Source organism: Mirounga leonina, unplaced genomic scaffold (genome assembly GCF_011800145.1).
Source record: "Mirounga leonina isolate KUSES-001 unplaced genomic scaffold, KU_Mleo_1.0 Mir_170, whole genome shotgun sequence".
Lineage (NCBI taxonomy): Eukaryota > Metazoa > Chordata > Mammalia > Carnivora > Phocidae > Mirounga > Mirounga leonina.
Genome location: NW_023270433.1, coordinates 5,451,934 through 5,474,777, shown reverse-complemented (window position 1 = coordinate 5,474,777; position 22,844 = coordinate 5,451,934). Strand labels below are relative to the sequence as shown.

Sequence of the window (22,844 nt, the reverse complement as noted above, 5' to 3'; positions counted from 1 at the left end):
AAAGACACCAACATCTTATCCTCCCTCCCCAAATTCTCACCTTTTCCCCAAGAAGCATAAATATTAGAACTAGACAGGACAAGATCATGTGTGAATCAGGACAAGATCATGTGTGAATAAAGGGGAACAAGGGTGTTGAACGTTTGAAGAGTGAAGTATATCATTCGTATCAAGTCAGGCCTGAGTTTGCCAGCCAAGTTAGTTTGTGAGAGAGCAAAGCTAAACCAACTAACATCTGAATTTGTAAGTTTGAGTTCTAAATTTGGGTACAAGTTTTCCTATCCTTCACATTCAGTACCTCCACATGACTATTCTTGAAGCTGCTATCTACAAAATCACTACCATTTCCCCATCCAGCAGAAATATTCCTAAAATATGTAACAATATAACTGGATTACAACACCTGTAACGGGCCGTGGTTGTGGTTCTTCTGAAAAATGAGTTGTCCAACGTGGCTGAAAAATCAGTGGTCTGACATGGTCAACAGTTACACTGAACGTGCAGTGGAAAAGCATGGGCTTTGCAGCAAGATCAATCTGGGCTCAAGTGGTGACTTTGTCACATACTAACTAGGCAAGTGACCTTGATTAAGTCACCTCTCTGAATCTTTCCTCAGCTGTATAATGGGGAATAATATTACACGCCTCACTGGGCTACAGTGAGGATTAAATTAGATAATGTAGCTTATGAAAAGCAACACAGTTAAGTAGTGTAGAGCAGGCGCTGGGATGAGTGGATCTCCTTAGAAACGGGTATATCCCAGTCAGGTGCACTGCTCTGGGGATACACAGAGGGTGAAGACAAAGGGGCCGGGCTGCTTTTTAGTTGCAGGAGATGGGTCACAAGTGTGGGTTTGGTGTGTCTGGATCATTGGTTAGGCCTGCTAACCCAACAATCTGCATTTTCTCGGCTAACAAGATGTTTTCATGCGAATGCACGTATATCTGGGTAATGAGGTCGTTTCCTCTTAAAGGCTCTTTCTAGCTCAGACATCTATGATTGCGCCAGGCCTAACTAGCCTCTGAGGGGTGCTTTACACATGCTGTTTCTTTAATGAGTGAGCCTCCGGATAACCCAAAGAAACAATGAATTCGTTAGCAATATGTCAGATGCTTTCCAGTCATTTATTTTTCGCTAGTTCTAATATTTATGCTTCTTGGGGAAAAGGTGAGAATTTGGGGAGGGAGGATAAGGCACCAAATACCTTGGTTTCCAGAAGCGAGCCAAATTTTCTTCCCTGAAGAGGCTTAAGGAAGTAATCCAACTCCGGTTCTGAGACAATCCAATCCGCAGTTTTCGCCTGGCTTTGGCTCCTCGCCGGGCTCACTCCCCGCGCAGGAGAGACATTGGCCAGCCCTACGCGAGGCCGGCGAGAGTCCACCGTCTCCCAGGAGGGCGGGACCGAAGCTCAGGAGCTGGGAGCAGAGGGCAAGAAGTCTGGGGTTCGCGCGTGCAGGGGTGGGCGCCGCGGGACTACAACTCCCGGCATGCCCTGCGGCTTGCGCCGAATGCGGTTGGCTGGGAACTCCAGCCTCGCTGCCTTCGCTGGCCAATGGGACGCAGGAGAGAGACCTGACCCGGATTCTCAGGGACCAATGGCCGTACAGGGGAGGCGGGGGCTTCCTTCCCACTCACCTTGCGCTCGGAAAAAACCACATTTAAAAGGTCGTGCGGGGCCAAGTTCCGGCGGGCAGAGAGACCAGAGGCAGAGGGCGCGGCGGCGTCCCCGAGAGCGGCGCCGGGAGGGCCCGGGTCCCCGCGAGGCGCGCGCCGGACGTCGCCGGGGGCGGGGTCAGGGGCGGGGCCTGGCCTCGTTGTGGAGCGGCTCCTAATCCATCATGGCGGCCGCGGGGGTCGGTGTCGGTCCCTGAGCGGCGCTGGAGCCGGAGCCGGTTCCCGGGTCCTGCGGCTGAGGAGCCCCTCCACTGTCCACGGCCCCCACCTGCGGGGGGAGGCTGGGTCTCGCGGCGGAGCTCCGGGGATGTGACTGCCTGGCGGCGGCGGCTGTAACAACGTCCGGAGCCGGGGGAGAGGTTGTCTCGGGCAGAGACCCCTGGGCTCGGGGCAGCCGAGGCGGCCGGGCCTCCTCCCCTCTCCGCCCGCCTCCCGCCTTCCCGGGCCGCGAGGGTCCTTCGTCCCGTGCAGCCCTGCCCCGGCTCTGGGACACTGGGGGTGGTCTCTGTGTCCCCCAGACCTGGGACACCCCGTTTCCTGAGGCGTGGAGGAGCGACGCCCCCGAGTAAGCCGCCCGTGCCCCGCCCCGGCAGCCTCCCCCGTACCCCCCGGTCCGCCCCTCGCTCCCTCTCCCGGCCTCCAGTTTGGCCGCGGAGCCCCCCCATTCATATTGCCTCCCTGCTGTCAAGTGGCCTCCCCTTTCCCCCAGGTTGCTCCCGAGAGCCTCCAATGCCCTGACTTCTTCCAATGTCACCGACGGTCCCCTTAGTCTCAGCCCAAACAAAAACTTTAATGCAAAGGAAAAGTCTGGACTGGTTTCACAGGCCTTTTAAAAAGCGGACTGAAAAGTTGCTGGCAGTGCATTCCTTCTCGTCAGAGCCGAGGGCAAGCTCTCGCTGAAGTCTGGGTGACCCGTGTCCTTTTCCGGAGCGCACGGTAGAGAAGCCGGAGCGGCAGCTAGTTGGGCAGGAAATTTGTCGGAAGATGAAGAAACTAAGGGGGTGGGTGACTTCCACAGGAAAAGTTCTGGAGAAGCATCCAGAGACGATCGACATTTCCTTTATGTTGTGGGAACCGAAACGACTGTAGTGTTACTGACCCTTTGACAGCATCCCTGTGAATGTTTGTTTTTCTTCTTGAAAAGACAGAAACCTACTCAGCCAGTAAAAGACACTTAAACTCAAGAAGCTTTTCGGTAGCACTGCAATTACATTACTTCAAACTGATAAACTGCAGAAGTAATCGGAACTCCTGTTTACACATGTCAACCTAAAAACTGCTTCCTTTTTTTACGGAAGATGTCTTCTTGTGATTGACCTCAATTACTGACTTGTGGAGATTCGGTGAATGTGAAATCCCAAATAGATACTGTTTCTTTTTAAGCCCACTGACCATTCTGGAAGATCTTGAACCCTTTTCTGGAAAGGGGTGCCTATTATTACTTTATGGGGCAGCAGCCTGGAAAAGTTCTTGGGGACCAGAGAAGGCCAAGTTTGCCTGCCCTGCACTTTATCAAAGGAGCAGGGAAGAAGGAATCATCGAGGCATGGGGGTCCACACTGCAATGTTTTTGTGGAACATGGTGAGTGCTGTTCAAGCTTTCTGGTCCTGTTTTTCCTCATGTATCAGCTTAGGGATGCCTAAGGGGCTTTTGAACAACAGCGTTTGTGTCCAGCTGTACTTAAAACTTGTGTTACTATAGTTTTCTCTTCGTTTGTGGTGGAACTTTCTTTGTATAAGAAGAAGTTACTTGGGGACTCTGGATGGCTTTATTCAAAATCTCTTTGAGTTGTTTATTTCTTGCCTAATTCCCCTTCTAACTCACTGTTGACCTTAGATAAGCCATTTTACTCTCCCAGTTTCCTGAGGAGATTGGACTTAAGTGGTTTCTCAGGATCAGAGTCCATGATCCTGCTCTAAACCTTAGGCTTGGGCTATACCCGAGGTACATGGATCCTTTACTGCTTTATCCACAGGGAGCTTTTATCGTATCCTCAAGAGTGCTTGTGTTGCCCAAAAGGTTAAGAACCACAGATCCTAGTTGACACTAATATCCTCGACCTTTTCAGTCATAAGTAGGACCTGAAAATACACACTTTGGAGCTACGTGGGAAAAACTGAGTGGGGAAGCGGTGTCCCTTGTGAACTGAGGATACCCCCCTCTTCTGGTTATTTTACCTTACACAGGAGTAATCGTTTCCCCAGGGATGGACGGAGCTTTTATCCTCCTCTCTCCCTATTTTGGATGACATTTGGGGCAAGAAAGGTTGTCTTTGACATTTTTATGAATATAGTTGGCATTTGATTGCAGACAGTATGTGTTATACCATATACTTCCCATAATTCTATGTGTAGTTTTAAAGCTAAGGGTCAGCTTAGACAGATGTTCGTATCAGGGGCCAGCCGTGAGCCAGTTAATCAGGGGCCTGTTTGTACTGTTGTAGCCTCACATTTTTCAAACTGTGTACTTTATATTGAAATATCGGTCCCACCCACTCTATAAGCAAATGTGAGATGAGTGCAGGTGGCATATACTTTGAAATTCGATCTCAAATGCCTTTTAACAATGGGTGACCACAATAAACAAAGGTCTCTGTTGCATGAACTTGCACTTGACTGTGGAGGTTTTACTTTCTTATAGAAAAATACCTCATCTAAATGATTTGAGTACTCGAATTGTATTTTTCCTTGAAATATTAGTTACATTTTAGCCCTGGTTTTAGACAGGCAAAAATGGAAATTTGTTACATTATGGTGCTTTCCCAATTCAGGATTTATAAAGTGATTTATTTATGTTTTTAACTAGTGATGATCATGCAGCCTTAGATAATGAAAATTGGTACATATTTTTTGGAGAGCTTTGGCCAAAGTTATCAGAATTTAAAATGCATATACCAATAACCCGGTAATCTCACATCCGGAAGCTCTTCTCGTACAGAACAGTATAGTCCCTTAGGTGTCCCTGGTAACCTTTCAGAGAGTTGAGGTTAAAACTGTTTTCATATGAATGCAATTCTTAGATGTTATTTGCACTCTTTGCACGGATGGTGAATGGTGCGGAGGTCATGCAGGCTCCTGAGCACGAATCGAGGCGGGAGCACTACACCTCACTCTACTAGTAGCCAGTGTGTTCTTTGTGCTCGTGATAAATACATGGTGCCATGCACTCATAAATAAATAAATACATACAATAAAAATTCGTTTTTCACTTAAAGAATGTCCTTGATGAAGCAGGAAAGATTAATTTTATGAACCGTTGGCCCTTGCGTATACTTTTTTTTAGTACGCTGTAGGTTGAAATGAGAAGTACACGTAAAGCACTTCTGCTGTGCACTGAGGGGTATCGGTTATCTCCAAGAGAAGCAGATGGGCAGTTGTTTGAGTTGCAAGCTGTACTAGCTGCTTTTTTCATGGAACTACCATTTTTCAACTACCACTGACAAACAATGGTTATTCAGGCTAAAAAGAGTATAAAGGAGTCTTTCAAGGAAAACCACTGGTAGTATATGTTGCCAGTGATAAAATTTTAGCTTTCCAGTGAAAATTAGGATTTTGGAAAACTTGTATCTGCTATTGTGATGTAGAGATTGGTGGTGATATTTTACAAATGTGATGTTTTGATATAATGAAATGTATTATTCAGAAAATCTACATAATTCAGTGATTTTCTAAGTGATCAGTAGTACGTGATATTATAAAATCACACACAGGTAAAAGATCCATCCAAGGTGCAAGGTGGACCAATGGATTTTAATGTAACAATACAAAAGTTCCCTGATACAGTTTTAGATTCTACATCACAACTAACCTTTAAGAAACTACCACTTACGGTGTTTTGGTGCAGCTTCAAAGAAGAAAATCTACTTATCTAAAAAGGCTACTTTTTTGGTGGAAGAGTTATTTTCTAGTAATAAAAAATGTTTTTAAATTAATAATTAAAGGGGCACCTGGGTGGCTCAGTCGGTTAAGCGACTGCCTTCGGCTCAGGTCATGATCCTGGAGTCCCGGGATCGAGTCCCGCATCGGGCTCCCTGCTCGGCGGGGGGTCTGCTTCTCCCGCTCCTGCTCCCCCCTCTTGTGCTCTGTCTCTAAAATAAATAAATAAAATCTTTAAAAAGAAAAAAAAATTATTTAAAAAAATTAATAATTAAAAATTTTTCAGTTTAAATTTCTAATATGGAAACGTTGGTGAAATAGCCTATATAAATAAGAGCTCGTTGGGGGTCTTTAGTAATTCTCAAGAGTGTGAAGAGGTCCTGAGATAAAAAAGTTTGAGAACTGCTGCTATAGGGGGTCTGTCACAGAGGCACACAGGCTGTTTATTGCAGGTGTGTACTCTACTAACCCTGAAAGGCATCCATGTAGTGGCTGAGTGGAAAAAAGCAAATTGGAAATGAGTCAGCATGGCATGGGAATTGGGATTTCGGCACGATGGGAGAAAACTTGTACTTTTTACTTTGCACTTGTGATTTCTTTCTCTGACAAATTTGTGTTATTTTATAATGTAAAAAATACAGAGATGTAAAAACCAAACTGATGGCAGCCCAGCCAAATAGTCACTTCCTTGCAGCAGCTTTTTATTTATTTTATTTTATTTTTTTAAGGTTTTATTTATTTATTTGACAGAGAGAGAGAGACAGCGAGAGAGGGAATACAAGCAGGGGGAGTGGGAGAGGGAGAAGCAGGCTTCCCGCGGAGCAGGGAGCCCGATGCGGGGCTCGATCCCAGAACCCTGGGACATGACCTGAGCCGGAGGCAGACGCTAAACGACTGAGCCACCCAGGCACCCCGCAGCAGCTTTTTATGAAAGAATTTGCCTAAGTCATGTTTTACTGAAGGCAAATCAATTTCTTGGACCTCGGGTGTTCTTTTTCTAGGGGAACACAGTCTTACTTTGTGTTACAAATTGTTGATCTTTTATAGGGTGATCTAAGAGTTGGTTAATATCCATATAGGTTGGATTAAAAAATTTGCAGTTATACGGTGTTGGATCAGGCACGAATCTGGAAGCCAAGAATACTGGTAGATGAGGGTGTCAGTGATGAATCTGGAAGGAGAGGGCAGATGTCAGTTTCTTTTGCCAGGATCATTCAGGGTCAGAAGGGCTAGTCATGTGTACAGGGAGAAAAAAAAAAGAAGCCATATTATTTCATGCGTCGTATGTTCCAAATTTCAGTGGCTTGACTAAAGAAAGTTCACTTTCAGGAGAGTTGGTAAAAGAGGCATAAAAGCATTCACTAGTAAACCTCTTTTCCTTAGCGATTCCTTCTTTCTTCAACAAATACTTATTGAGCACACACTATGTATCAGGTAATGTTTCAGTCATCTGTGAAACATTAGCAAACAAAAAACATCCCTGCCCTCTTGGAATTTACAAATTCATTCTAGTGGGAAGAGACAGACCATAAATAAGCTAGGTAAGTGAAATATAAAGTATGTTAGATGGTAGCAGGTGCTGGGGAAAAAAATAACACAGGAAAGGGGCTAGGGAATGTTGAGAGGTGGATTTTAGTTAGGGAGGCCCCCCTAAGAAAGTGGCATTGGGAGGGAGGTGAGGGAACAACCCTTGGAAATAATGGGGTAAAAGCATTTCAGGCAGAGAGAATCAGGGTGCAAAAGGCCCCAGGCAGAGCTTGTTTAGCGTGTTCTAGGAGAAGCCCAGAGTAGCTGGAGCAGAGAGCAAAAGGAGAGTTGGTAGGAGATAAAGTGGGGGTGAGGAGAGAATGACTGGAGAAGAATGTCGCCTTGTTGACCATTTGAAGATTTTGACTTTGACTCATGTGGTTTGGGAAGGAGTAACAGGCCCTGACTTATGTTTTATTTATTTATTTTTTAAATTTATTTATTTGACAGAGAAAGACACAGCAAGAGAGGGAACACAAGCAGGGGGAGTGGGAGAGGGAGAAGCAGGCTTCCCGTGGAGCAGGGAGCCCGATGCGGGGCTCGATCCCACGACCCCGGGATCACGACCTGAGCCGAAGGCAGACGCCCAACAACTGAGCCACCCAGGCGCCCTGACTTATGTTTTATTAAAATGTCTCTCGCTGCTGTATTCTGAAGGAGAGCAAAGAGGAAGCAGGGGTTCCACTGAGGGGTTGGCTGTACTCATCTGAATGAGAATGGTCATGGCTTGGACCGGGATGGCGGTGGTGGTGAAGGGTTCAAATTCTGTGAATACCGGCAGGCACAGCTGTCTAGATTCACTGTTGGATTAGATATGAGGTGGGGTGAGTAGAATGTGAGAGAAGTCAAGGATGACTCCAAGGTTTTTGGAAAAATGGAGATGTCTTTTACTGAAATGTAGACTAGAAGAGTGGGGTTTTGGGGAGGTGGGTTGCAGGGGATGAAGGTCAGGAGCTGCTTTTTGGGCATGCTACATTCGAGTTACCTAGTAGTAGGCATCCAGGTGGCTGTGTCATTCGAGTGCATTCGAGTCTACCAGTGTGAATTCAGGGAGGCAGTCCACGCTGGAGAGGGAGCCTGGGAGTCATCAGGTTATAGGTGGTATGTATGTATGTATGTATGTATGTATGTATGTGTGTATTTAGTTAAGATTTTATTTATTTATTTAACAGGAAAAGACATAGCGAGAGAGGGAACACAAGCAGGGGGAGTGGGAGAGGGAGAAGCAGGCTTCCCGCGGAGCAGGGAGCCCGATGCGGGGCTCGATCCCAGGACCCTGGGATCATGACCTGAGCCGAAGGCAGTTGCTTAACGATTGAGCCACCCAGGCGCCCCATAGGTGGTATTTAAAGCTATGAGAAGGATGACAAGCCCAAGGGAGAAATCTCCAAGTAAGAACCTTTCAAATATGTAAGGTGACATTTAGTGGTTTATGAAATTAAGACTTTACATTTTTATGTAGGATTAATTTGTATCTTTTTCGGGGGGGTGGTGACATTCACATTCACATTTTGATTTTAACTCATTTTTAAGTTTTAAATCCTGTTTCTCTGAGGATTTTTTTTTTTCTAAATCAAAAAGTTGCAGATTTAACAAAAAAATGCACACAACTTTTCCTATTCTTCTTGGTAGTGAGTGTTTTAAATATAAAATAACTGTTTCAATTTAAAAAGTTTTGTAGGCACATCAGGCTGGCTCAGTTGGTAGAGCATGTGACTCTTGGGGTTGTGAGTTCGAGCCCCACGTTGGGGGTAGAGTTTACTTAAGAAAATAAATAACATTAAATAAAATAAAAAATAAGTTTTCTTATGCATAAAAAGTTGAAGTTTTTTTAAAAAATAAATTATTTCTGGATTTTCTAATTTTAAGGTAGTACATCTCTGTCCTTCAGGATATTATTTAATTTGGTTATGTCACATGTTTTATTTATGAGCTTACCTGAAAACTGACTTTAAGAAATGGTTTATTCTCAGTTTAAAACTATGTTATAGTTCTCAGGGGCACCTGGGTGGCTCAGTCGTTAAGCATCTGCCTTCGGCTCAGGTCATGATCCCAGGGTCCTGGGATCGAGCCCCACATCGGGCTCCCTGCTCTGCGGGAAGCCTGCTTCCCCCTCTCCCACTCCCCCTGCTTGTGTTCCCTCTCTCGCTGTGTCTCTCTCTGTCAAATAAATAAATAAAATCTTTAAAAAAATTTGCAAATGCATTTAACTGCTGACCCAGTGATCTCTTTAAAAATAATAATAATAAAAAAATTTAAAAATAAGGAACGCCTGAGTGGCTCAGTCGTTAAGCGTCGGCTTTCAGCTAAGGTCATGATCCCAGGGTCCTGGGATCGAGCCCCGCATTGGGCTCCCTGCTCCGCGGGAAGCCTGCTTCTCCCTCTCCCTCTCCCCCTGCTTGTGTTTCCTCTCTCACTGTGTCTCTTTCTGTCAAATAAGTAAAATCTTAAAAACAAACAAACAAACAAACAAACTATGTTACAGTTCTCAAATAAAACTTTATTGAAGGTAGGGGTGCCTGGGTGGTGCACTTAGTTAAGACTCTGACTCTTAGTTTCAGCTCAGGTCGTGATCTCAGGGCCTTTTGCACCCCGTGTCGGGCTCTGTGCCCAGCATGGAGTCTGCTTGAGGTTCTCTCTTTCCCTCCCTCTGCCCCTCCTGCTCGTGCACGCTCTCTCTCTCAAATAAGTAATAAAATAAATCTTTAAAAAAAAACTTTATTGAAGGTAATAGAACAGGAATTTGATAGATCAACACTAATTCCCATTACTGTTAAATTGTACTGGGTATCCATATACCTCAGAAGGTGGGAGACAGTGCAACTATGGAGTCTTAAAGGTACTGAAGTTAAATCAGTCAGATTCTTAAAAAGAGGTTGTTTGGAAAGATTATATTTATGTACTTACTCTTAGGGATTAAGTTCTGAACTGTGAAAATGCGGAATTGTGTATATGTAATATTTTCTTTAACACACCCGTTATTTCCTGTAGGTGAATACATTTTATATGGCCCTCTTTTCATGAAACTTTATGTAGAAGAAAACAGGAATTTCAGTTGTGGGATAAAGGAGGATGATCAAAAATGATTTAACCAAAAGAATTTTTTCCTTAATGAAGCATTCTATCAAAGAAAATAATAAAAATTGGAGAAAACATGCAATCATTTTCTCTTGGTTAAGGATTTCACTCGTGCTTCAGGTCTCCATGTGATATACACTGTGTGTTGTGACGCGTGTTACAAATAATGCATTTTTTGCATGGGGGAATAGAGATGAGTTAACATGCTTGAGCTGAGAATTATACCCGTAGGAGTATATCAAGCACATTATCTGGGTTCAGGGGGAAAAGGTTAAAATTGCTACTTAGAAGATGAGCTGTGGTAAAAGAAAGCACTCCCTGAAGACCTCCTTTGACGCATATCCCGCCATTCCCTACCTCCTCTCCTCTTTGGTGGCTGTACCCTGACGTTGCTCTTCTATGTGTTTACAACCTGCCTGCCTTTCAGAACTCTGCTTGGGTCCCACCTCTTTCTTGAACAGAAATTCTGATGTGCTTTTTTATTTTATTACTATTATTTTTTAAAGTGAACTCTGTGCCCGACATGGGGCTTGAATTTACGACCCTGAGATCAAGAATCACATGCTCAGGACACCTGGGTGGCTCAGTCGGTGACGTGTCTATCTTCGGCTAAGGTCATGATCCCAGGGTCCTGGGATTGAGTCCCTCAGCAGGCTCCTTCCTCAGAGGGGAACCTGCTTCTCCCTCTGCCTGCTCCCCTGCTTGTGCTGGCTTTCTCTCTCTCTCTCTTTCTGACAAACAAATAAATAAAAATAAAAATAAAATCTTTAAAAAACAAAAAAAAGAATCACATGCTCTACTGATTGAGCCAGCCAGGTGCCCCTGATGTGTTGTTCTTGAAGTGTTTAATTCCCAAATATTTGGGGAGTCTAAATATCTTGCTGATTTCTAACTTAATTCCATTGTGGTCAGAGAAGATCTTCTATAAATTTCAGTCTTTTGACGGTTACTTGAGACTAATTTTCTGGCCCCACATATGACCCATCTTACTGAATGTTCCATTTGTACTTGAATATATATTCTGCAGTTGTAATTTTCTGTAAATGTGGATTAGATGAAGTTGGTTGATAGTTGTTTAAAATCTTCCACATCCTTACTTTTCTTTTTTTTTTTAAGATTTTTATTTATTTATTTGACAGAGAGACAGCGAGAAAGGGAACACAAGCAGGGGGAGTGGGAGAGGGAGAAGCAGGCTTCCCACGGAGCAGGGAGCCCAATGCAGGGCTTGATCCCAGGACCCTGGGATCATGACCTGAGCTGAAGGCGATGCCAAACGACTGAGCCACCCACACGCCCTTCCTTACTTATTTTTTGTCTGCCTATTTTATCTGTACTTTTGCTGAGTGTCTTGGGGTCTCTTTTTTCACTGAGAGACGAGTATTAAAAATCCGCAGCTAGGATGATAGATTCTACCCCCTACCCCTTTAATTCTATCAGTTTTTTTAGCCTTAAAAGCAGTTATTAGGAAACAAGAAAGACTGGAGGGAAAAACCTAAGCATTTAACTCAAGAAGCTAGGAAGACAAAGTAGTCCACAGTACATAGACGTAAGAGAGTAGTAACAATGACAACAGAAATTAAGAAATGGAAATGTCAGTAAAACCAAAAGCTGACGTGGGAAAGCATCTGTAAAATAGGCAGCCTTCTAGCACGATTGGTGAAGAAAAGGACAAGGCAGGAGCGTGTGGTACTTAGGACGGGATTGTAACTGCAGATGTGGTCAGTTTGTTTCATGTATTTGGAAGCTCGGGTGGGTCAGCAACACCACGGTTTTTTTCTTTCTGTTGTTCAGTTTGGGTACTTTCTGTTGATCTCTCTTAAAGTTCACTAACCCCTCTGCAGTTGTCAGTCTCTTTACAATTCTCATTTCAGATGTGCTATTTTCAATTTTAAAATTTCCATGTGGGTCTTTTTGATAGTTTGCATTTTCTACTGAGATTCGCCATCTTCTCACTCATCAGGCCCATCTTTGCCTCCAATTTCTTTCTTTCTTTTTGGAAGATTTTATTTATTTGAGAGAGAGAGACAGAGGTAGCAAGAGAGAGCATGAGCGGGGAGGCGAGGGAGAAGCAGGTTCCCCACCGAGCAGGGAGCCTGACAAAGGGGCTCGATCCCAGGACCCTGGGATCATGACCTGAGCCGAAGGCAGACACTTAACTGACTGAGCCATCCAGGCGCCCCTGCTTCCAAATTCTTAAAGGTATAATAAAGAACTTATCTGCTAATTTAAATATCTGGGTGATCTTGGGGTCTGTTTTTATGGATTGCTTTTTCCTCTACATTGCGAATCAACATTTTCATGCTTCTTTGTGTGTTTACTAATTTTTTATTGTGTGTCAGATATGTGGATGTCATACCATAGGGATTCTGGATCTTGTTGTCTTACTTTAGAGAGGCTTTCATTTCTTTCTTTCTTTTAATATTTTATTTATTTATTTGTCAGAGAGAGAGAGAGCGCACAAGCAGGGGGAATGGCAGGCAGAGGGAGAAGCAGGCTCCCGCTGAGCAAGAAGCCCAGTGTGGGACTTGATCCTAGGACCCTGGGATCATGACCTGAGCCAAAGGCAGACACCCAACCGATGGAGCCACCAAGGTGTCCCATTTCTTTTCCTTTCTTTCTTTCTTTCTCTTTTGTTTTTGTTTTTGTTTTGTTTTGTTTTGAGAGGCTTTCATTTCTGACAGGCAGTTCCTGGTCTGTTCTTTTGACCCTGTCAGGCTTGGTTTTATGCTTTGTTAGAGTGAGTCTGTTTTGGATTTATCCTTAGTCTGCAGGCATGGCCCTTACTCTAGAGGGCGTTCTTTAGACTTAATGCTTGGCTTTTCTGGAATGTCAGCTAAAGAACAGAGGTGCTCAGCGGGTCTTCTGCACGCTGGATTGGCTGACGCTTGAATGTCGGGCATCGTGAGAGCTTCACCCTACAATCACTGCTGTTTGTTAGGCCTTCCAGAATCTTACCTTACCTGGTCCCTGCCCAGCCCTCTGCCAGGGACCCACAGGGCACCTCCCTCCTCTTCTGCCCCCCATGCAACCCCTCCTCTCAGATATTCTCCCCTGCACATTCTAGCTGCCTCTGCAGCCTCCAGCCTTGAATCCCCGTCTCAGTCTGCTTCCTCAGTTCCAGGAGACTGCTCCAACTTTGGTTTGGGCTCCAACTCCCTGCACCGCGGCTGGGAAGGTGCCCCAAGGCAGGAAGTCGGAGGTGACAGGCAGCTCACCTTGTGTTTTTCTCTTCTCAAGGATCACAGTCCTGCTGAGCCTGTTGTTTATCACCTGGAAACAGCTGTCTCGAATATTTCGCTTAGGGCAAAGGCTGTCTGATAGGAGAGTTCCAGTGGTTTTACATTCTTTACAGACTTGGATATTGTCAGTGTTTTAAATGCTAGCTTTTCGTGTGCTTGTGCAGTGGTATGTCATTGTGGTTTGATTCACTGGCTTCTTTGATGACTCACTGAAATTAAGCACCTTTCCATCATGCTTATTGGCCATTTGGATGTCATAAATATGCATTGTGTGTGTGTGTGTGTGTGTGACCTGTCAGCTCACCTCTTTTGTCCCATTTTTCTAGTTATGTTTCTTATTGATTTGTAGGAGTTATTTGTATATTCTCACTGCATTTCTTTTGTTGGATATATACACTGCTAATACTTTCTCACACTCTGTGGCTTGCCTTTTTACTCTCTCTTTTTTTTTCTTTTTTAAAGATTTTATTCATTTGACAGAGAGAGCACAGGCAGGGAGAGCAGCAGGCTCTCTGCTGAGCAGGGGGCCCAACTCGAGGCTTGATCCCAGGACCCTGGGATCATGACCTGAGCCAAAGGCAGACGCTTAATGGCTGAGCCACCCAGGTGCCCCTTCACTTTTTTTTTTTAATTTTGAAAGTATTTTTTTTTTAACGATTTTATTTATTTATTTGCTAAAGAGAGAGAGAGAGCACAAGCAGGGGGAAGTGGCAGGCAGAGGGAGAAGCAGGCTCCTTGCCGAGCAAGGAGCCCAGTGTGGGACTTGATCCCAGAACCCTGGGATCATGACCCAAGCCGAAGGCAGAAGCTTAACCGACTGAGCCACCCAAGCATCCCCCTTTTCACTCTTAATGGTGACTTTGAGGAACCAAAGTTTTTAATTTTAATGTAGTTCAATTAACAATTTTTTTTCTTTAAGGTTGGTGCTTTTTTATGTCCAATATAAGAAATCTTTGTCTACACCAAGGTCATGAGGAAGTTCTTTTTTTTTTTAATTTTTTATTTTAATTCCAGTGTTGTTAATATACAGTGTTATATTAGTTTCAGGTTTCATGAGGAAATTTTATTTTATTATGTTTCATACACAGATCTACAGTTTCACTTGGATTTGACTTTTCTGTGCAGGGATGATGGTTTACTTTTATTTTTTCCATATTGACCTAGTTCTTTAATTGAAGAGAACATTTGCTGCTTCATAAATCAGGTATCGATATATGTGTGGGTCTGTTTGGGAACTCCTTACTCTGTTCGTTTGTTCTGTTTGTCCTTACACCAGGGTCATACTATCTTAAATACTGTCGCTTTAAAGTAAGTCTTAATATGTCGTGGAGTAAGACCTCCAGTTTTGTTCTTCAAGATTGTCTTGGCTTTTCTTTCTCCTTTGTATTTACAAATACATTTTAGAATCAGTTTTATCAATTTTCTACTGAAACAAAATATCCCTGGGGATTTTCTACTAGGATTACACTAAATCTATAGATTACTTTGATTCTAGGAATAAATAATGGAATATAAAGAATTCTTACTGATGGGGTGCCTGGGTGGCTCAGTCCTTAGGCATCTGCCTTTGGCTCAGGTCATGATCCCAGGGTCCTGGGATTGAGCCTTGCATTGGGCTCCCTGCTCGGCGGGAGGCCTGCTTCTCCCTCTCCCACTTCCACTGCTTGTGTTCCCTCTCTCGCTATGTCTCTCTCAAATAAATAAATAAAATCTTAAAAAAAAAAGAATTCTTACTTATGAAAGGAAACCACTTCAGGAGACTTTTTTTTTTTTTCTTGTTAATCATAAAGGCTGAATGATTCCTGTAAATTGTTGAAAATTTCAAAATATCTGCTTATTCCAGATTCACCTTTCTTGTATGTGTTTTTTGTTTTTTTTGTTTTTGTTTTTTTAATTCTACTTTTCTTTGACAGCACTTGGTTCCTTGCTGGTAGAGACCATGTTTGTAATCTCCATGGGTCCAGCATTATATTTTTTACAGACTAGATGCTCAGTAAATATGGAATTGAATATCATTGGTTATCTCAGTGCCCACTCTGTATTATGCACTGTCAATCTCAGGTAGTACAGTCGACTACCCTGGAACGAGGGGACAAGATAGCCAGCCAACAGAATGTTCTTTAGGTCCAGTTTACAGTCCTAAGGACCACCATTGGCCATCTGCTTGGGAAGATGGTTGCCACCTTTGAACCAACAGTGTGGGGGTGGGTCCAGCAAATGGGCCGGGGCCAGGGGGCGCTTGTTCAACTTGATCATGGTTGTTACACGGTGAGGAGACCCCCAGCCTGCCGTGCCTTTCATCTCAGTTCTTACCTTTTTATGTCAAGGGCCACTTGTGGCCACTAACTGAATCTGGAGATACAGTGCATGAGTATAGCACTGAATTTATAGTAATAGCTACACTACTAATTGGAACCTTTACTTAATGGATTTTATTTTTGGCAGTTGCACTTTTATGAAAGAAAGGCAGCCAGTCTGGTTCCAAGAATTTAGTCAAAATGAACAGCTCCAGGGGCGCCTGGGTGGCTCAGTTGGTTAAGCGACTGCCTTCGGCTCAGGTCATGATCCTGGAGTCCCGGGATCGAGTCCCACATCGGGCTCCCTGCTCGGCGGGGAGTCTGCTTCTCCCTCTGACCCTCCTCCCTCTCATTCTCTCTGTCTCAAATAAATAAATAAATAAATCTTTAAAAAAAAAAAAAATGAACAGCTCCAGCATTTGCCCTGGTGATGCATGGATTCAACATAAACTTCTGTACTTTGTACTTCTGCAGTATCATACAGTAATTCCTGGTTTTATTGGTGATCCTGTAGCAGCCCGAATTGCAAAGAGTATCTGTCTCTTGTGGATGTGAAAGATTTAAGTATTTATAAAGCGCTTGTTTTTCGATTCACGGTACAGGTAGCATAGACGTTATTCCTGTTTTTCAGTAGAGAAAGCTGTGGTTCGGGATGGCAACAAAGTGTTTTTAGGATTATATTGCTGATTTGTTATAGAGCTGGGGTTGAAATCAAGTACTTTTTTTTTAAGATTTTTGGATTTTTTTTAAAAGATTTTATTTATTTATGGGTGCCTGTGTGGCTCAGTCGGTTAAGCGTCTGCTTTCAGCTCAGATTGTGATCCCGGGGTCTTGGGATCCAGCCCCACATCGGGCTCCCTGCTCAGTGGGGAGTCTACTTTCTCCCTCTCCCTCTGCCTCTCCTCCTGCTCATGCCCTCTCTCTCAAATAAAAAATAAATAAAATCTTTAAAAAAGATTTTATTTATTTATTTTAAAATTTTAAATATTTATTTAAGAGAGAGAGAATGCACTCGTGAGTGGGCAGAAGGAGAGAAAGAGAATCCTCAAGCATACTCCCGCTCAGCAGGGAGCCCAACTCAGGGCTTGATCTCAAGATCCTGTGATCATGACCTGAGCCATAACCAAGAGCCAGCCATTCAACCAACCGAACCACGCAGGCACCCTGAAATCAAGTACTTCTTGATAGCTTGAGTATTTTTTCTACCAAAAACATTACTTTTTGAAGATGAACTAATCCTTTTGAAAACGTTCACAACACTGAAATGAGGGGGATTTAGAGTTAGAATTTATTTCAGTAAAACTTTTATTTTTTCACCATTCTGTGGGATATGCTTTTGATACTGATTCTCATAATAAATGCACACAGATACCCAGTCTAAGAGCCATGTCCTTGCACCTGGGATGCCCTTCAATCTCAGGGCTGGAAAGGACCTGGAGGCTACCTACTTCCCTGTGCTTAGGTGCACGTCCCTACACTACATGAGTGGCTGCTCTGTTCTGTGTGAGTGCTAGTCGTGGGGGCTGCCTGGCACCCACAGAAGGCATGGCAGGAGGATAGCGGGAATACCAGTCACCCCATAGGAGTGCAAGTTTTGGCCGAGACATGTGAGTTATACAGAAGAGTGCAAGACCTCGCCTGTCCTCAGATGTTTGAAATCAAGTACAGAGGAAAATGAGCAAAGTAAGAAAAATGTAGTGAAAAGGAAATTGGATGAGGGCCTAGGAGAAGAGGCAGAGTGGGTTGGTTGGCATTGTTGAGTGCCGCAGCTACTTGTCCGTGCATAGCACAGTGCCGTGGGAGCCTAGACCGTCTCTGGCAGGAGGCTCCATGCCCTTCACAGACCAGTTGTCAAGAGAGGGGAACACAGCCATTTGCCCTATGGTCTTTCTCCTTTGTTGTGGTATGGGGCTCATTCCGAGGTGTACCGAGGAGATGTGTCATGTATGTTTTCTGGTTGTCCCTGGTTTTGGCTAAACTCACAGGATGGTCATATGTGAAGAGTACTGGTACTTTTTACCGCTTAACTTATAAGCTCCGGCTGCAGTGGTTGCCATTGTAGGGTGTATGCTCAGCAGTGAGGCAGATGGGGTGCACACATGGCTTTTCAGTTATTCACCCAGCATAGTGCACTATCCTGACATACTTCTGAGAAGCACTGACGAGTACATTTCACACTTTTTCTCCACTGGCTGGAATTTTCAACAAAAACACTGCCATCTCTTCTGAAGTGCATTAGAAAAACTGGAAGCTGTTACGTGATTCACAGATGGTGGATTGCATAAATAACCCATCTTAGCTAGATACCGAGTATTGTCATATATTCCTTACTTTTTATGGCTGCCACTTGCCCACTTTCTCTATGCTAAGCATTGTGCAGAGCGCTTGACGTATTATTTTTGAAAGTTACCAGATAATGCCATGGCCCTTATTCTAAAATGCAGTCTAAGTTTGGGATTATGTAGCTTAGAACCCTCTGGTGGTTCCCATTACATAGAGCAACAACCTCCATTTTTGTAAACAATCATGTACCTTTCTTCCTAAAACTTTCCTGAGCAAACGTATCATTCATGTATATATATTTGCCAAAGTTGTGTTTGACATTGTGGAGTTGAATGTTTCTCAACTGTTTGCGTCTTTGGAGACAAAGTGGGCAGGGAGTAAAGGTAGGGAGGTGAGAAGGATATTCTCTCTTTCTCTTTTTTTTTTTTTTTAAGATTTTTTATTTATTTGAGAGAGAGAATGAGAGAGAGAGAGAGCATGAGAGGGGGGAGGGGCAGAGGGAGAAGCAGACTCCCCACTGAGCAGGGAGCCCGATGCGGGACTCGATCCCAGGACTCCGGGATCATGACCTGAGCCGAAGGCAGTCGCTTAACCAACTGAGCCACCCGGGCGCCCTCTCTTTCTCTTAATTGTCTCATTTGCAGGTAGTTTTATGCAGGTCTGCTGAATGGAGCGCCCAGCTGTTTTGATTTATAGTTTTCTGTAGAAGGAAAAAACCTCACATAAACAATAGCAAAGCCCTTGAGACCTCCTTGTTTCTCCCTTCCTCCTTTCTGCCCACATTGTCTGGCTTTTGATAGGAGATGACGGTGCCTGGAACGAGGGTAGAATGACTTTCACATTTAGGGTTCTTATTCTAAAGCCTTTCCCCCATATTTCAGCCCAAATTGTTTTGATAACCCATCTCAGTTCTTGTTCTTTGAAATGCACGTGGAAAAATGTTGATCAATGTGGAAGCTTGTCATTTTTTATCTCATGAAATTCTGCAGTTGTCTGGTTATCAAATTTCTGCTTGTTTGGTTGTGGCTAAAATCCTGTGTTTAAAAGAGTAGAATTTGTTACTACTCCCAGCAAGTGAAGATCAGGTAAATAAATAAAGTGGGCTGGAAAAGTAAGCCTTGGCAGTGTGGCATGTAAATTAAGCCAAACCTTCCCAGAAATGAGAATACAGACTGTGAGATATATAGGAGTTTTGTTGTACTTTGACAATTTCCTGCTTCTGTGTCTGTCTCTTAGTCAAATAGGGAGACAGGTTTTATCTGAATGCAGGCCCCAGCTTACCACTTACTAGCAGTGCGACTGTAGATACCAGCATGTACTTAGTAGATACTGAGCACATCCTCTCTGTGTTGCGAGGTTCTGGGTCTACAGCAAGTCTTTTTAACCGGAGTCTCTGGTTTTTGATTTGCAAAGTAGGAATCATAGTTCTTACTTGATTTACTACTGATGAGAGAATGAAATGGGATAATAAATTAAAAATGTCTAACAGTGCCTGGCACTTGGTTAGGCCCTAACAAATAATAATTATTGCTGCTATTATTGTTTATAATTCTAAAATAATATATCTTTCAGTAATAAGGAGCAGGCCCAAAAGGACTAAACCAGAAGAAGATTAAGAAATAAATTCTAGTGGTAATAACATTGTGATGAGCAGTTTGCCTGTGACAAGGTTGTACCATGTTGGTAATTAAGGGTTATCTATGAAACCTTGGCTTATATCTGACCATATGACCATACTGGAATGCAATGCTTCAAGAAAATTCTAGAGGGGCACCTGGGTGGCTCAGTCGTTTAAGTGGCCAACTCTGGATTTCGGCTCAGGTCAGATCTTGGGGTGGTGAGATCAAGCTCCATGTCAGGCTCCGTCCGCGCTCATCAGGGAGATTGCTTGAGATTCTCTCCCTCTCCCTTTGCCCCTCCCCGTTTGTATGCTCTGTCTCTAAAATAAATAAATAAAGATTTATTTGACAGAGAGAACACAAGCAGGGAGAGCCGCAGAAAACTTACACTCCCTTATGCTCTTGTGTGCACCGCCCGCCCATGCCCACCCCAGGGCAAGCTCTGACCTGCTCTTCTCACTGTATTTTGTCTTCCTGAGTATGTCCTATAAATGGAGCCATCCAGTATATAACTTTTTAAGACTGGCTTCTTTCACTGAGCCTAACACCTTTGAGATCCATCCAAGTGTTGTATATAACAATAGCTTGTTCCTTTTCTTTCTTTATTGGAGTTGAAGATTTAATATTCTTATTTAGTTATTTACTTATTATTTAAATTCTAGTTAGTTAACATACAGTGCTGTATTGGTTTCTGGAGTAGAATTCAGTGATTCATCACTTACATATAACGTCCAGTGCTCATCATAACAAGTGCCCTTCTTAATACCCAACACCCATCTAGCCCATCCCCCACCACCTCCTTCTGTCAACCACTAGTTTGTTCTCTATAGTTAAGAATCTCCCATGATTCTTAGCAAATCCTAAGCAACCTCTCCTTAGTGTCACTAGCCAGTGACATGTCCTTGAGTAAGTTGCTTGCCTCCCTAGGACTTATGTTCACCATATGAAAGGAGTGTGCATTTCAATTTCTACACCTAAGTTTCCATTACTCTCAGCACCTCTTTATTAGCATTTTTAAGCAGTTTTTTTAAGTTCACATTTCTCTATACTCAACTATCAGTCATGGTCCTTTTTTAAAAAAGATTTATTTATTTATCATTAGAGAGAGAGAGCATGGGGGGAGAGGAGCAGATGAAGAGGGAGAGAATCTCAAGCAGACTCCCACTGAGTGTGGAGCCTGAGGCGACGCTCATTCTCACAACCTTGAGATCCTGACCTGAACTGAAATTCAGAGGCTTAACCGACTAAGCCACCCAGGGGCCCCAGTCTTGGTCCTTTTAAAAATATTCCTTCAGTTCTTGCCATTTTATAATCTGGAACACAAAACTGCCTAGTGAAAACTGCTAATGATATTAAGTTTACTCTGAGTTCTACTGCCAAAATGTTTATAATATCAGGGACTACTTTGGTGTATTTATTTTTTAAAAGCTTTTGTGATTTGATATTTGACATTAAAATTAAATTATATTGTGCATTCCAGAAATAAAAAGAATCTCTCATGATTTGTTTCCCTCTCTCTCTATTTTTCCCCCTTCCATATGTTCTTCCGTTTTGTTTCTTAAATTCCACATATGAGTGATATCATATGGTATTTGTCTTTCTCTGACTAATTTCGCTTAGCATAATACACTCTAGCTCCATCCACGTTGCTGCAAATGGCAAGATTTCATTTTTTGATGGCTGAGTAATATTCCATTGTGTGTGTGTGTGTATGTATATATATATATATATGTATATATATATATATATACACCACATCTTCTTTATCCATTCATCAGTCAATGAACATTTGCTCTCTTTCCTTTAGTTTGGCTGTTGTTGATAATGCTTATAAACATTGGGGTGCATGTATCCCTTTGAATCTGTTTTTTTGTATCCTTTGGGTAAATACCTAGTAGTGCAATTGCTGGATTGTAGGGTGGTTCTATTTTTACCTTTTTGAGGAAACTCCATACTGTTTTCCAGAGTGGCTGCACCAGTTTACATTCCCACCAACAGTGCAAGAGGGTTCCCCTTTCTCTGCATCCTCGTCAACACCTGTTGTTTCCTGTGTTGTTAATTTTAGCCATTCTGACAGGTGTGAGGTGGTATCTCATTGTGCTTTTGATTTGTATTTCCCTGACAATGAGTGATGTTGAGCATCTTTTCTTGTGTCTGTTAGCCGTCTGATGTCTTCTGTGGAAAAGTGTCTATTCATGTCTTCTGCCCATTTTTTAAATGGGTTATTTGATAAATTCTTTGTAGATTTTAGATACTAACCCTTTATCAGTTATGTCATTTAGAAATATCTTCTCCCATTCCATAGGCTGCCTTTTAGTTTTGTTGATTGTTTCCTTCGCTGTGCAGAAACTTTTTTATCTTGATGAAATCCCAGTAATTCATTTTTGCTTTTGTTTCCCAGATTTTCTTTTTCTTTTTTTTTAAAGATTTTATTTATTTATTTCACAGAGAGAGACCGCGAGAGAGGGAACACAAGCAGGGGGAGTGAGAGAGGGGGAAGCAGGCTTCCCGCTGAGCAGGGAGCCCGATGTGGGGCTCGATCCCAGGACCCTGGGATCATGACCTGAGCCAAAGGCAGACGCTTAATGACTGAGCCACCCAGGTGCCCCTGTTTCCCAGATTTTCATTGCTGAGTAGGAGTCCATTGTATGGATATGGATATACCGTAATTTGTGCATTAATTCATCTGTTGCGGGACTTTGGGTTGTTTACAGTTATTGATGATCATGAATAGAGTTGTTATAAACTTTGCGTACAGTTTTTGTAATGTACTTAGCATATTGGTTTCCTAGGGCTGCTGTAACAAATTACCACACACTGCGGGGCTTAAAACAACAGAGATTTTTCACTGTTCTGGAAGCCAGAAATCTGAAACTGGTATCGCTTGGCCAAAGTCATGGTGTCAGTAGGGTCTCACTAGCTCTAGAGGCCCCAGGGAAGAACCCCTTCCTCCAGCTTCTGGAGGCCACTAGCATTCCTTGGCTCGTGGCCCCCTCCTCACATCCCTCCAGGCCCTCACTTCCATTGTTACTCTCCTCTTCCTGTTCTGCAGTCAGATCTCCCTTGGCCCCCCCTTTTAGAAGGACACTTGTGATTACGTTTATGGCCCATCAGGATAATCCCCCCCATCCCAAGATCCTTAACTTAATCACATCTTCAGAGACGCTTTTTTTGCCGTGGAAGGTAACACAGGTTCCCAGGAGTCAGCTATGTCTATCTCTTAGAGGGCCTTTTTCTCAGCCTACCACATTC

General features: G+C 43.4%; 1 protein-coding gene and 1 long non-coding RNA gene across 5 annotated transcripts in view; one reads left to right on the top strand and one right to left on the bottom strand.

Annotated features, from left to right (window-relative positions):
* Positions 1-1,836: 1,836 nt before the first annotated feature.
* ABL1 (ABL proto-oncogene 1, non-receptor tyrosine kinase) overlaps positions 1,837-22,844 on the top strand; it is a 136,036-nt gene continuing 115,028 nt past the window's right edge. For 2 of the 3 annotated variants that reach the window (XM_035015603.1, XM_035015602.1), the window contains exon 1: positions 1,838-3,255. In XM_035015603.1, coding sequence (XP_034871494.1) covers positions 3,120-3,255 — 136 coding nt within the window. In that variant the 5' untranslated portion in view covers positions 1,838-3,119. Of the gene's footprint in view, positions 3,256-22,844 lie in introns of all 3 variants that reach the window. The other variant, XM_035015605.1, reaches the window with a different exon arrangement.
* LOC118017581 overlaps positions 6,458-22,844 on the bottom strand; it is an 85,468-nt gene continuing 69,081 nt past the window's right edge. Inside the window, exon 6 of one of the 2 annotated variants that reach the window (XR_004681191.1) lies at positions 6,458-6,778. This is a non-coding gene — a long non-coding RNA (uncharacterized LOC118017581). The remainder of the gene's footprint in view (positions 6,779-22,844) is intronic. The other variant, XR_004681192.1, reaches the window with a different exon arrangement.